This window comes from Perca fluviatilis, chromosome 13 (genome assembly GCF_010015445.1).
Source record: "Perca fluviatilis chromosome 13, GENO_Pfluv_1.0, whole genome shotgun sequence".
Taxonomy (NCBI): Eukaryota; Metazoa; Chordata; class Actinopteri; order Perciformes; family Percidae; genus Perca; species Perca fluviatilis.
The window spans coordinates 8966421-8980940 of NC_053124.1; the positions used below are offsets into that span (position 1 = coordinate 8966421).

Genomic DNA, 14520 nt, shown 5'->3' on the forward strand with positions numbered 1-14520 from the left:
CTATTGAAAGCTTGTTTTTTGCATTATTCGTCCTTATTGTTATGATTATAGCACAGTGAGAGTAGTGCTTTCAAAGATGCATCATTACTAAAAATGTTCCAATCAACACTTTGCTTTCACGTATGCTCCTTCCACTCTGTAATCAATCCCGTCCATTTGCTCAGGGAAGCTTTGTGTTATTTTGACACAAAGAACAATGGAGTTCTGGGGCTTGATTGCCACTTGGGCTACCCACACTACAAATGAGTGTCACTTAGGCACTGTAAGAAATTCAAGAGCATCCATCAAATGTCCATTTTGTGACATGAATTTGAATGCCTGCCAATTTTAACTGCAGAGCATTTTCAGGTGACTCACATCTTCATTTTTATTTGTATGTTATTTATGTAGTCTATTGTCTCAAATGTAGCTTGGCTACTTGTATGGATGTACTGATAAAGAATTTTTTCCTTTTCTCCAACAGTGTGAAATGTAATGTGTATTATTTATTTATGAGCTTTAGAATGTGCGGCTCATGTTCGAATCCAACTTTGCGGCCCTTTGCTGAATGTCATCTCCTCTCACTTTCCCCCCCCCCCATTTCCTCTCCTTTTTCAGCTTATCTATCAAATAATATAAACCCTTTAAAAATGTATGGCAGTGAATGACTCCTTCTGCAGGACATTACTTTTTATTTTTATTTTTAATTGCAGTGATTTTAAATGTGTGCAAAGTCAGGGAGGTATAGTGAAGTAGAGGAGCATGCAGACAGACAAGCTGGATTTATACTTGATGCCATTGGTTAACCGAGGTCTCGTCACTTATACCCATCACATCTTATGTGATCAGGCCATATTTTGCTATAATAGTATTCCACACAATTTGTCTGACTGCTGGTACACTACTACATGTTTCCATTAATTTATTCCTGAAGAGTCTCTGCGAGCAGGTTTGCAGTGGGAATAGCTTTGTTAAATGTGTGTTACTGAAAAGGAGAAGATAACTGAGCCTTTCTTCAACCTGCTTGATGTTGTCTTTGCTACAAACAATCTGCAACAGCATTTGAAAGTTGTTGGACAAGGCCCAAGCAGCCAACCCCAATCTCCATGTGGTGTCTCGGCAGCTGCCACAGCCCTGATGTGAAGTCCCATTCTTCAGGAGGCACACGCTGCGTCGCTACGGCGGGGACTGCCCATTGGTCCGACAGGCCATTATTTGAAAATTGTCCCATTAAACCGAAAGCCCATTAGTCCGACAAACCGTTATTCCTGAAAACAAAAGCCCACTGTTCCAAAGAGCTCATTGCTCCGAAATTATTGCCTGATATCAGACAGAATGGTCAACTTGTTACGCTCCGTTTCTATCTTCAGTCTGCCATTGCCTCTACTCTAAGTGATTTCCATGGGGGATCACTAGTAGGCGACTCTGGCTCAGGGGGAGCAAACGTCTACCAATCGGAAGGTCGGGGGTTCCATCCCTCTATCTTGGAAATATACTTCCGCTGATCCAGACTAGTCAATAAAGAACATTCATTTTTGTTGGCTATTTTTCTATGCATTCAACTTTTAATGAAACAGCATTGGGTTTACTATTCCAACTCTTCACCATTAGATCAAGAATCGATTGCAACATCCTGCCATTTACCTACAAGACATAGGTTTCTTTGGTCTACAGAGGGCTGCTGGTATTTAATCAGTCCACACTTAGAAACCGGGTGGATGTCAGCTGTGGTTTCAGGACAACTGCAAGCCTTCTATAGCCAGCAGGCAGAGTAAAACAACCTTGAGTGCCAAATTGCAAGTTTAGTGTTCGCCCTGCTAATTAGAAAGCCTCACGCTTTAAAACCCCACCTGAGACTCTGTGCCTTCATCTCAACTGGTGCTGTTGCCTCATTCTGGCCCCGCTGCTTCACCTACTTGATCAAAATGTACACACAGTATTCATTACTCATCATGATTATTAGTCAGCTGGAACTGCATAGGCCATTTGAAAATTTGCGCACACCCAGGCTTACAAAGGAGAGCAGCGAACTGGTGAGAATGTGAAGAAACGAGACGGTACTAAAATACCACTGACCTTTTAAGTGTTGGATGGCTATTACATGCTGCGTGATCTGGCTGCACCTTGAAGCACAAGGGCTGTGGTGTGGAATTCCATGGTACTTGGCTTGAGCATTTTGAGGACATATGAATAATAATTAGACAAAATGTCCAACAGCCTGCTGGCAGGCAAACAGCCTTGACATTAAAGATGCCATTAATCATTAATCGGCATCACAGTCTCACTTTTCTCACTTTTCAAGAGGAAGAAAAAGAGACAAGAAATTCTCAGACAACTGCACAGATCTGAGATTTTAGTCTGATCAAAGACATTTTAGAGATTAAGGGCCCTATTTTAACAATCTAAGCGCACAGCGTGAAGGACCTGGCGCAGGTGCATTTAGGGCGTGTACAATTCCACTTTTGCTAGTTTGACTGTGGAAAAAAGGGTCCGTGCGCCGGGCGCATGGTTCAAGTGGGTTGTATGTGTCTTAATTAATCATAGGTGTATTTTCGGCGTAAAACATGCAGTAAACCAATCAGAGTGCCATCTCCCATTCCCTTTAAAAGCCAGGCGTGTTTGTACCTTGGCGCATTGCTATAATGATGGCAGAGGAGACTGATCTGTGTGATGTGACGATCAGATCATATCATAATACTATTTCACATTGTAATATTTTTATTTGTAATCTTTTGCATGTGTGTGCTGCTGTGTGTGTGTGTGTGTGTAACAAGCATGGTGTGTGCGCGCTGTGCACGAGCCTAGGCGTATTTTACTAATGCGCTGTTAAAATAACAATGAAATGCTGCGTTATTGACTTTAGACCAGGTTTTTGTTGGTCAATGGGGCGATCACTTCCCGTTGCCTCAAGATAGCAATAGGCCAAGAATTCACCTGAACACACCTCCCTGTAAGACCAGCACGCCCATGGGCGCACAGATGGGCGCAGGTGCATTTGCTATTTAAACGACGAGGGCGTTGCACGGGAAATTGACAACTGCGTCGGTCTTAAGCTAGAAAAGACACTTGCTCCGGGCTTTGCGCTGCGCAGGGTGCAAGATAGGACCCTAAGAGTTTTAAGAGTTGTTGTTCCTGTAAATTGACTTTCAATTTGTAGGACGATATTGCTGCGTCAATCTCATCCACTCACCATTTAATTTTTTCACAGATGTAACACCAGACTTTTATGAATTGCTTCAGAGGTCTATGAACAGGCTAACTAATCAAGTACACCCTGCAAGATGCAACAACTTTAGTTTATTTGCACAAAGATATAAAGTACATAGCCTACAATATTTTTTTTTTTTAAACAACCACTTTCAGTGCAGAAGACAAAAGAAGCCTAAAAGGCTTATTCATAGTCCAAGAAAAGAAAAAAAACAAACAAAACAAAAAGCGATTCACTACTTTGCCATCATATGAGAATGTGGTGACAAGCCAGTTCGCAGATGTTTTCAAATCTCCACCAAATAGCGAAATGCCATTTATCAAAGTGGTGAAATGTGCCAAAATTTGGGTGAGCATTCCTACGGAAGCCCAGTACTAATGTTGACCTAACATTAGTTCAAAACAAGTGGGTTTTGGGCTGTGCCGCCATAAATCCACTGAGACCATGTGACGTTTTCTAACCCAGGACTAACAAACCTTTAAACTGCCTTTTGACTAAGCAAAGACCAGACACTCAGCTGCTTAAACAGGCTTTATGTCTACATTGTATCTGCTTAGGCTAACCCACATTGGCTGGCTCCGTTGGTTTAATAGGCAGTTTAATCTGAATGCAATAGACCGAATCACCGTGACGTAGCGCTAATAAAAAAATCGCTTCCAGGTAGACGAATGGCCGTTGATTTGATTTGCGGAGAAATGTGAAATCGGCATTCTTGTTTATTTCTGTTGTCCTACTCGGCCGTTACTGTAACGTTTAAAGATGTATAGTTAAACACGGTTGTCCGACCTATCTGACGTTTCTTATTTTCTGTACTATGTTGCTTTGTTAGCGTCTTTGAGAAACCAATGTAGTGTTAGTAGCAGCGACGTCTCGACGCCGGCCAGACTCACTGCTAGTTTGGGTGGTGTCATTATCTTTAGTCTCTGGCCCAAGAGGTAAATTAGGTCTAACATTACTGAAAGGGTTGAAATGTGAGAGTATATCCAGTTCCTCGTCCTTGTTTGCTCAGCGCCGTTAATTTATATGTACAGGATGCAGGATGTTTTCTACCGGGAAGTTATTGTAAACAAACATTGTGATTGGGTCTGTGGGCTGCTCAACAGTGTGTTTCAGCATTCCACAAATACCCCACCCCCCCACCCCCTCATAACATTTTGCATACTGAATGAATGAATGAATAATTGTATTATTGTCATGCACACCAAACGTTTGTCCAGCCCAAATGGGCTTACAAGACACCATTATTTATGCCATGCTTTAGAAACAAAATTCCCCAACTCATATATATTAAATCTAAACAACCACTCCATTTGGTTGTCATCAGTAGGCTACACCAGAACATTTCAGGATTTTGAACAGACATTTCATGTGAGATGGGCATTCTTAACTCATCACAATAAGTACAACACAGAAGGAAATATGATTCATTCTCAACTTCTCCTAAATCACATATCTTTCTTTGCATAGAATTTGTTTATTTACTAAAGTTTTGGACATACTAAAAAAATCTCACATACTCTTTTAGCCTGCTAAAGGGCCAACCCTGCCCACACACACAACACTCAACGCTGCTAGCTGCTGCTAGCTGCTGCTAGCCATCAACAACCAGCTAACAACATGTTAAGCTAACTAGCACGTTGCAAGCCCTGGGAGTAGAATCTCCATTACTTGAGAAATTGGCAACCTTTCCCTTACATATTTTTATTTCAGTGTCAGAATTACTCTGTGGCATTCAGAAGGTGTCTCTTGCGTGGTGCGAGTGATATCAGTCATTAAAATGTGTCAGACACATGGGCAGCTTCAGGAGGGGAGGGAGGGGAAGAGGCTGTGTTGAAATGAGAAATTTGAACCCATTTCTTCACAACTACTACCGTGTAATGATTCTTACTGGAGGGTGTATCGCTTCAAAAATGTAGTTTTTGTGGCTGACAAGGTGTGTGTGGTTGGGAGCAGTAAGGTTATCGGTGCTCGCAGTGGCAGCACACATTCTAAACTACAGATGACAGGATATAGGAGTTAAATTGGATTTTAATTATTTCTTAAACATTCACTACAGCGTTAGACCTGCTATGTGATAATGGTTGATCATTTTTCACTTTTTTTCGAGACGCCCCGCTAAACACGGGGGGAGCCCTGGACTCCCCTGTAATTTGAGCACTGTTTTTATATTATCTGTAAATAGCCAAGCACTGAGGCCTAATGTTCGATCAATAATTCAGCAGCCCATAATCAACACTGGCAGGTGTGCTGCAATATTAAGCCCACGCCAGCCTGTTACGCAAGAATGACACTAAACTGCAATAAACAATTAAAATACCCCTATTTGTATAATTGAGCTTTTAATAGTCACTTTCGTTGAGTGAAGTTGATTGATGCTCAGTGTACTGGCACTTTATGCTTGTAGCCTCCATAGCCCTGCTACAAATTGCCTGTCAAGATATCTGTCATCAGTAAAAGGACCTCCACTCGGAATTTCACTCCTCTACGGAGAATGAGCCATCTGCTCTGGTTTAATTCTTTCCCTGGAAGTTTGTGACAGACCCTCTTAGCTTTATAATTCTACAGATCTTTTATTACAGAGGGCCACATTCAAATCTTGACATAAGCTTATGTTTGATAAGCACACAATGTTGATCCTAAACATTACACTTAAATATTTTAAAAGCATTTTTCATTTCACATTCTGTTTTTCCTGACTGCTTGTGTATTCCTGGTAAAAAAATAAATAAATAAAAAAAAGCCTCGGTTTCCTGTGTGTGAGCAAACCATCTTGTCGGTGAGATGGGCTTTTCAAAGGCTCAATACATCTGCCTCGGTTTGTTTCAAGTCCATCTGGTACCCATTTCCAGTGCCAAGAGGGGAGTTAGAGCAGAAGTTGAATATTGATTAGACCAATCTGAAATATTCACCTCCTTAGAACAGTTGACACCGCACACTCCCACAAGATTAAGTGAAGGAGCAGCCCACTGAATCCACTTAACAACCTTCTTGAGTGCCCTTTACAGGCCCTTACATTATTGTAGCATTGACCCCTGCAGTGAGTAATGACAAGAGTCTTCTACAGATCTCAAGAGGAGCTTTTGAGTAACACGAAAAATGTCTCAAAGGTTTGAGAAATGTTCACAGACTGTTCGATGAATGACAATAGCAGTGTGGAGTCCTGGACTCGGACTCAAGTCCAACTCGAGTCGCTATTCTCTGGACTCGTGACTCGCCTTGGACTGGCGCACTAATGTCTTGGACTGGGACTTGAGGATTTTTGAAATTGGACTTGCGCATTAATGAAATAGGACTCGGAGTTGGATGGAGTTTCTGACTTCTTGTATGTGTAATAGGCAGTGATGGAGTACTCAAGTCCTGGACTCGAATAGCGACTCGAGTCCAACTCGAGTCGCTATTCTCTAGACTTGTGACTCGACTCGGACTCAAACATAGATAATGGTGACTCGACTCAGACTTGACTGATACGGTTCTTTGGTGACTTGGACTCGGACTCGAACACTGGGGACTCGAGACTCGACTCAGACTCAAACGTTGGTGACTCGACTACAACACTGGACAATAGAGAAGTGCCTTACCTTTTTCAGCTATTGTGTAAAATGTCAAAAACGATATAGTTTGGTCATTCTTGGACCAAGACAATAGAAGAAGAAAATAAGGTATATAGTTGTTTTCCTGTTGTGTGTGTGTGTGTGTGTGTGTGTGTGTGTGTGTGTGTGTGTGTGTGTGTGTGTGTGTGTGTGTGTGTGTGTGTGTGTGTGTGTGTGTGTGTGTGTGTGTGTGAGTGAAAGAAGAACATTTTATAAAGTTCCATTAAAGCCTAGTCTAAGGAAAACTAATGCTACCTGCAATGACTAACATAAAGTAATGATGTGTTACAGCCGAATATCTCTGAATGTGCTGCAGAAGTGATGAATTCTTCACATTATACTATTTGATATGTGGCATGGTGTTCCTCTGCCCTCACAGCCGTCCTTTTTCATCTTCTCTGGGCGGTAGGGATCAATTTGGTGAGTAATTCTTAAATTCCCAGAAGCTGTCGCTACCATTAAGAGAGAAATCCTCCAATGTAATCCTGTCAAAAATGGTTCCTTTCTATTGAGATATTGCACCATAACACCTCTTGCCAATACTTCTCTTCTCCGTTCATTGCAGTTTTAGTCTATATAAAGCAACATGCAGCAGTGGCAAAACCTGGCTTTACTTCCCTGAACACTTGACAGAAGAAACTATACATTACTTGTTAATGGAGAGTATACCAATTGCTCTTTCTCCTCCGTCGCTGATGTAAAATGGACCGATCGGTCTGTGCTGAGGGTTTTGTAGAGGTGTTAATGCAAAATGACACATCGTTATCGGTAGAGTACTGCACCTTTTCCCCCAGAATGATACAACTAATGATGCAGTGTCATAATAATCAGTGCTGTGTCGATAATAACCACAGACACATCTGGTGCTGCAGCTTTATTACTGGTGACACAACACTTCTCTCCTCTGGGACTAACTGGCCTTCCTACCATTTCACAGCTCGTTGCATTGCATTAGTTAGCTGTTGCATTAAAAGACAGCATCATGTCTCTGTATCTCCTGTTTTTAAAGGCTTATTTAATATATGTTGTATTTTTAATAAGGGTGATTCATTTAGTTAACATATCAATGTTCATCAACTGGATTAGATATTTTTAACGGTGGCTCTGCAAACTAGTCTTGGGAAGGAAAATCTTTTGGTGGAACATTTGCACCCCCCAAAAGAAAATGCCACGTAAAATATCAAATGAAGTTAACTGTTCACACAATACAGTAACGTGAGCTATATAAATTAGCTGGATACATGGTTAAATGTCATTTGCTCCTACCAGTGTATCGCCATGTGTACTTCGTCCACAAATCCCCGCCAATCGCCCAAAACGTCTCAGTTAGAGAGGAAATGCCTTAAACAGATTATTTGTAAATCTTTACACTCATTCCCCGAAAAAAACAAAGCAGGCTTGCCTTGTTGCACGATCAAAATTTTCTTCAAAACTTGCCATTTTCAGTGTGTAGCTTACTAGCTCAAAGTTTGTTGTTGTTTCCCGAAACGGAACAGAATTTTGCAAGGCGAGGGACGTCCGGCACTGGATCTTCCGGCGATTATCCGGTAAATGATCCGTCGTCGATCCATACTACGCAGACCCTAACCCGGAAAGAACATTGTATTCTGTATGAAAAACACAAGAGGTGAAAGATAGCCCTATTTATGTTTCTAATCGCTTTTACATTTAATTCCATTTAATTCATGTTGTACAAAAATAATGTTTTTGTTGGGCTATGCAAGTACTGGTTAAATCTTCTCATTGAAAAGGTCGTTAAAAGAAGGCTTTTGAAGCAGTTATTTCATTTGAAAGAAGGTTATATTACATGTTGTGTGCATTTGTATGATTGAATTTGTGCTCATTCGAAGATAATGTAATGAAGTGCTCATTAACTTTATAAAAGTTGAGTTTTTTTTTATAATGAAGATGTATTTGTTTCCCTGGCACAAAGGGGGAATAAATAATAACAAAATCAACATAAAAATATCAATACAAAAAATAACATCTACATCAACTTGCAGCCAAATTGTTATTTTAAACATTATTGGCCCAGAATTTCACAATTGGTGCATCCCTGTTAGTTTCATTGGTTTTATTTACCCAAGGCTGTCTTTTACAGTAGGCAGGCTATAGATTTATTTCCAAATGTGCAAGGTCATGGTACATTTTTAACCCAAGAGGCTACATTTTATACGTAACTTATATCTTACATGTTGCAGCAGTAAATAGCAAAGCATTTCTCATCAGTTGTAAGATAGAATGGACACAAAATGCTTCTTGCAGGAGGTTGTTTTGAGTCCTAACAGGCTCAGGCTGAAAATGTCAAGTTGTTATATAGCTGTCATCTCAGAGTCCGTAATGAGGAGGCTGAAATTGCTCAGACCGGAGTGCAAATACAGGTGATGCTAGTCACGTGGGAGGTCAGCTTCATGATATCTCTTCTCTGTCCCTTCTTTCCACTGACCGACACCAACTGCCACTGTCCAACTATGTTCCCGCCAATTACTGCTCCAGCTTGAGTGTGTGTGTGTGTGTGTGTGTGTGTGTGTGTGTGTGTGTGTGTGTGTGTGTGTGTGTGTGTGTGTGTGTGTGTGTGTGTGTGTGTGTGTGTGTGTGTGTATATGTTGTTGGACATAATGATAGGGAAGCCTTGCCTAGCTTGCCAAGTGGTAATTGTTGAGCTCTAAATGGACACTGGATTGTTCGGAATTGCTGTTTGGATGTCCAAAACATGCTGAAGCGGGACAAATTGTGTTTTTTTTTTTTTTGTCTTTCTATGTCTTTATGTTTACATATTTGTTTTTCAAAATGGTGATCGCGGCGGCTGGTTATGCATGTTTCGGTGCCATATGGCTTGGCTGACTTGGGTGGATTCTTGTGGGGATTAGTAGAACACAAAGCCAAACGTTTCCCGTCTTTGGAACACGTGGGTGAAATAAACCTCAATTTGAGCTGTCCCGGAAAGGATAAAGATGGCAGTAGCCCAGAAACATAAAATCTCTGCTTCTTTGTCACCGCAGAATGAACCAGGCGCCCACCAATGGTTTCGAGGAGGATGTCGGCAGCAGAACGACACATCATGTCATGTATCCAGAAAGTGCCATAGACCTGGACAACACCACCATTCTGGTGCTGATCCCCTTCAAGACTCTGGACCTGCAGTGGATCATTAGCGCCCTGACCACGGGCACCATTAAATAGTAAGTGTACTTATTGAATGTTAAATTTGCACTAATCAATATTTGTATATGAAGAATGGATCAAATGACTCTGTGTAATGTGAAAGGTGTTGCTCTTAGGGAAGAACTCACAAAGACTCATCACCCGAATGCAGTTTGTCAATTCAGCAACTTTTTTAATAGTAGTAAGAGTAGTAGTTAAGAGCAGCTACAGACAACACACACGTACATAACAGCACACAAGCTTACGTATAGGCCTACACCCTACGAGCCCTACGAAGCTTTTTATGTATCTTTCAGCTCATTATTTTGTTTTTTACAGCGACTAGGCAATTCATCAACCTCATTTCCAGCTACCACAGACAACTGTTTTCAGCAAAAGATATTCCAATAAACCCACAGTACACGTGATGTCCCAGCACCACACGACTAAACCATTAAAGTGAACATAGTGGAGCATTTAGCAGCGAGGGGCCAGATACTTGTCTGGGTTTGGTGGAGACCAAAACGGTCTTTAAAGGAAAATTTATATTGGGCTTGCATTAGCCAGATGGCCAGAAACACAACTCTAAATGAATGCTAATGTTGCTCTTTGTCTGCTAGATGTGTAAATATCAGTTGCTAACAGTTTGGCCGTATAAATTTGAAAAGGTGATAACGTGTCAATGTTGTGTAACCGTTTGTTGCACTGTCACCAAGTAACCAAAATAATATATCAATACAGTTTTAAAATAAGAGGCATACATGTGCTTACTTTATTGTAACGTTAAAAAAACAATGGCAATGTAAGCAAACTCAAAAAGTGCATTTATGAAAAAACTAATATTTTAATATATAAATAAAAAACACAAGGCAAGAAATAAAATATAAAAAGAACAGAAAACAAGATTATAAAGGGGGCAGTGGTTTGTTGCCTAAAGTCCAAGACTCAGTCACGTCTTTAAGGAGCAGTGTGTAGGAATTAGGCAACCCGGTCTCACGGCAGTTCGTGTAAATGTCCACGTTATTCTTAATCTATTGATACGTGTTCACGGAGACGTTTTTCTCGTTTTTTACGTGTAAATGTCACATTATTTTCTCGGGGAAAGGACGCCGGGAGGCGGCTGAAAAGGTCGCTCCATAAGCCGGGAGGCGCCCGCGAGGCAGCCCGCTGGGGACCCGCTGGATGAGGCGGCCAGGAGGCGGCCAATAACGTCACATTTACACGAACTTTCATGAGACCGGGCTGAATTAGGGCAGGGGTGTCAAACATACGGCTCATGGGCCAGAACCGGCCCATCAAAGGGTCTAATTAGGCCCACTGGATGAAAGTGTGAAAATTATGTATTAGTAATTAGTAATGAATTCCACTTCAAAATGTACCACTCTAATCTTAGAGAATATCAAAGTTCTTTTTCCAAAAATGTACGACTTTAATCATAGAAATAATTTAGAAATTGTTAGTTTTTTCTCAAAATATTACACCTCTCTCCCGGGTCCATAATATTAGTTGTTTTCCTACAGTGGCCTTAGAACACTGTCGTAGCAGAAGCAACTTGCATTTGCCAACATCAAGCTGAGAAGAAACTCTGTGGCAGATGAAGTTTCTGATCTTTCTGGAGAGGTTTACTGCTCTGGCCCTCTAGAGATCAAATTAGGGGGATGTAGCCCATGAACTAAAATGAGTTTGACACCCCTGATTTAGGGGGATCTGTTGGCGGAAATGGAAAATAATATTCATACTGTAATTATTTTCTCGTTAGAGTATAATCACCTGGAACTATTTTGTTTTCATTAGTTTAGATGATCCATTTATATCTACATAGGGAGCGTGTTTCTACAGTAGCCCAGACAGGACAAACCAAACACTGGCTGTAGAGAGAGCCTTTCACATTTTTACCTTACCTGAAGGCCACCATAGGTTCTCCTACACGTTTGGAACGGGAGGGGTGAGGGGAGGGGTAATCCATTGGTTTCAATCAAGGGGGTAAGCAAGCATCCAGAAAGCTTACCTCCTATGTGGAGTTTCTGAGGCGAACAAGCCATCACCTTCCGCTAGCATTCCATTGACTTCCATTCATTTTGGCGTCACTTTGACAGTGAATAACTTTACATCTGAAGCATTTAAAGACTCTTATTTGTCCATTGTTTATTTCTAAAGAAACACAAGAATGTATAAAAGGCTCCATTACATTGTATCTCACGTTATGGCTTCGTAGCAGCCGCTTTTGTAAAAATAGGCTAACGGTTGTGTCATCACCACGCGACTTTCTGTCACACAGTAAAGAAATTACCGTATAGTCAGGAGAAGCTCGCAGGCAATCGGGGGGGATGTGGAGGCATACAATCGAGGGAGATATTTCAAATATTTCAGCAACATTTTAATGGATTGGAAATACTTTGGTATATGGCAAGTGAATTCATATGAAGTAACATTTATCCACGATCCACTTTATCCACAACATTCGGAATAATTCAGATTTCTCTTGGCACAGCTACCAGAAGACTTACAACTTTAAGACAGGTTGCTCACGTCACATCTACGTTTTCAAGCTCAGTTGGAGGCTGCGCAGTAACGCTCAGCCATCACCGAAAAAGTGCTTCTAATAGCATTCACTGGTCTCCGTCAAAGTCTATGGCGTCGCTGTGTCCATGTATTTCGCTGCCTATGGTTTCAATCTGCAACCTCACCGCTATATGCCTCTAAATCCTACACACTGATCCTCTAAGACACGGTAATGCATTAAGACATGTTACCCTCTTAACTTGATTGTCATTATTTCATGGATTTTTCTTTTTTTACTTTACAGTCACATATCCAAAACAAGAGCCTATTTTCTATAATTACTTTTCCCAGAAGGTATCATTGGGGAAAAAAAAATATATATATATATATATATATATATATATTTACACACACATATATATATATATATATATATATTTATATATACACACATATATATATATATATATATATATATATATATACCATATATATATATATATATATATATATATATATATATATATATATATATATATATATATATATATATATATATACATATATATATATATACACACATATACATACAGTACAGGCCAAAAGTTTGGATACACCTTCTCATTCAATGCGTTTTCTTTATTTTCATGACTATTTACATTGTAGATTCTCACTGAAGGCATCAAAACTATGAATGAACACATATGGAATTATGTACTTGACAAAAAAGTGTGAAATAACTGAAAACATGTCTTCTATTTTAGATTCTTCAAATTAGCCACCCTTTGCTTTTTTTGATAACTCTGCAAACCCTTGGTGTTCTCTCAATGAGCTTCATGAGGTAGTCACCTGAAATGGTTTTACCTTCACAGGTGTGCTTTGTCAGGTTTCAGTTATTTCACACTTTTTTGTTAAGTACATAATTCCATATGTGTTCATTCATAGTTTTGATGCCTTCAGTGAGAATCTACAATGTAAATAGTGATGAAAATAAAAAGGAAACACATTGAATGAGGTGTGTCCAAACTTTTGGCCTGTACTATATATATATATATATATATTTATTTATTTATTTATTTATTTATATATATATATATATATATATATATAAATATATATATATATATAAATATATATATATATAAATAAATAAATAAATAAATGTGCTTTTATTCTCATTTGGATATGCAAAAGAGCAGAGGTGCCTTTCTTTAGCACACCATTTCACAATTAAAAACTTTGAGTTTAAAAACTTTAACTGTCCTCGAAATGTAAAAGCCTTGAACATTAGGATGCATTGTGCATGTGTTGCGCTTCCAAATCAATTCACACCTTTCAAATACCAGATTGTCATGACAGTATTGACTCAGTATTGCCAAATGTCAGATTGCCATAATAAGGATAATCACTCAGTATTAATCTTTCAGTAAATTTCACCTTCAGCTACTACATTCTCAATGACCCGTTATCATTAGCTTCATTACTGCACATCCCAAAACAAAATGAAGCCACTGCCAGTAACTCTAACACGCCAACATGTTAGATGGTAGAAGGACGGGTAAATCCAAACAAATGTTTCCAATAAATGTGCAGTTGTCTTCCAACCCTGCCAAGGCAATCATTCTGCATCATTACATCCCCCTTTTACTGGCAGTAATATCAGCATTAGCCAAACAGCCATTAGATCTTAACTGAGTGTTGGGAATTATTTTGTTACATTTTCTAGTCTTGTTAAACAGAATGGGGCTGTGGGAAAGGACATAATTGTGTGAAGGCCCGCGGGACTGGCTGACTGTAGCTCACATTCAAATTTAAGCACTATGCAAAAATGTCACACCTGTGTGTGTTGAGGGATGTACGTTTTTTACATAGGGTGTATAGTGTAGTGAATCATATGATGCGACAGACACACGCCAGGCCATTTTCATATCCATTCACCACAAAATGAGAAGAGAGGAGCTGGTTGGACTGTTTATATTGTACAGCACACACATCCAAACGGCATTAAACCAGTCTGTATAATCCTTGAATTTTAATGAGACACATCGCTGCAGAGGCAATAGCCTTGACACACCTTACTTTAATTGGAAACATTTG

The 14520-nt window shown here is 39.9% G+C and overlaps 1 protein-coding gene across 1 annotated transcript in view; it reads left to right on the forward strand.

Annotated features, from left to right (window-relative positions):
- The window catches only part of LOC120571717 (CMP-N-acetylneuraminate-beta-galactosamide-alpha-2,3-sialyltransferase 1-like), a 114404-nt gene that overhangs the window by 89307 nt on the left and 10577 nt on the right, over nucleotides 1-14520 (forward strand). Inside the window, exon 4 of the mRNA XM_039820792.1 lies at nucleotides 9780-9959. Within this exon, the coding sequence (XP_039676726.1) occupies nucleotides 9780-9959 (180 nt within the window). The remainder of the gene's footprint in view (nucleotides 1-9779; nucleotides 9960-14520) is intronic.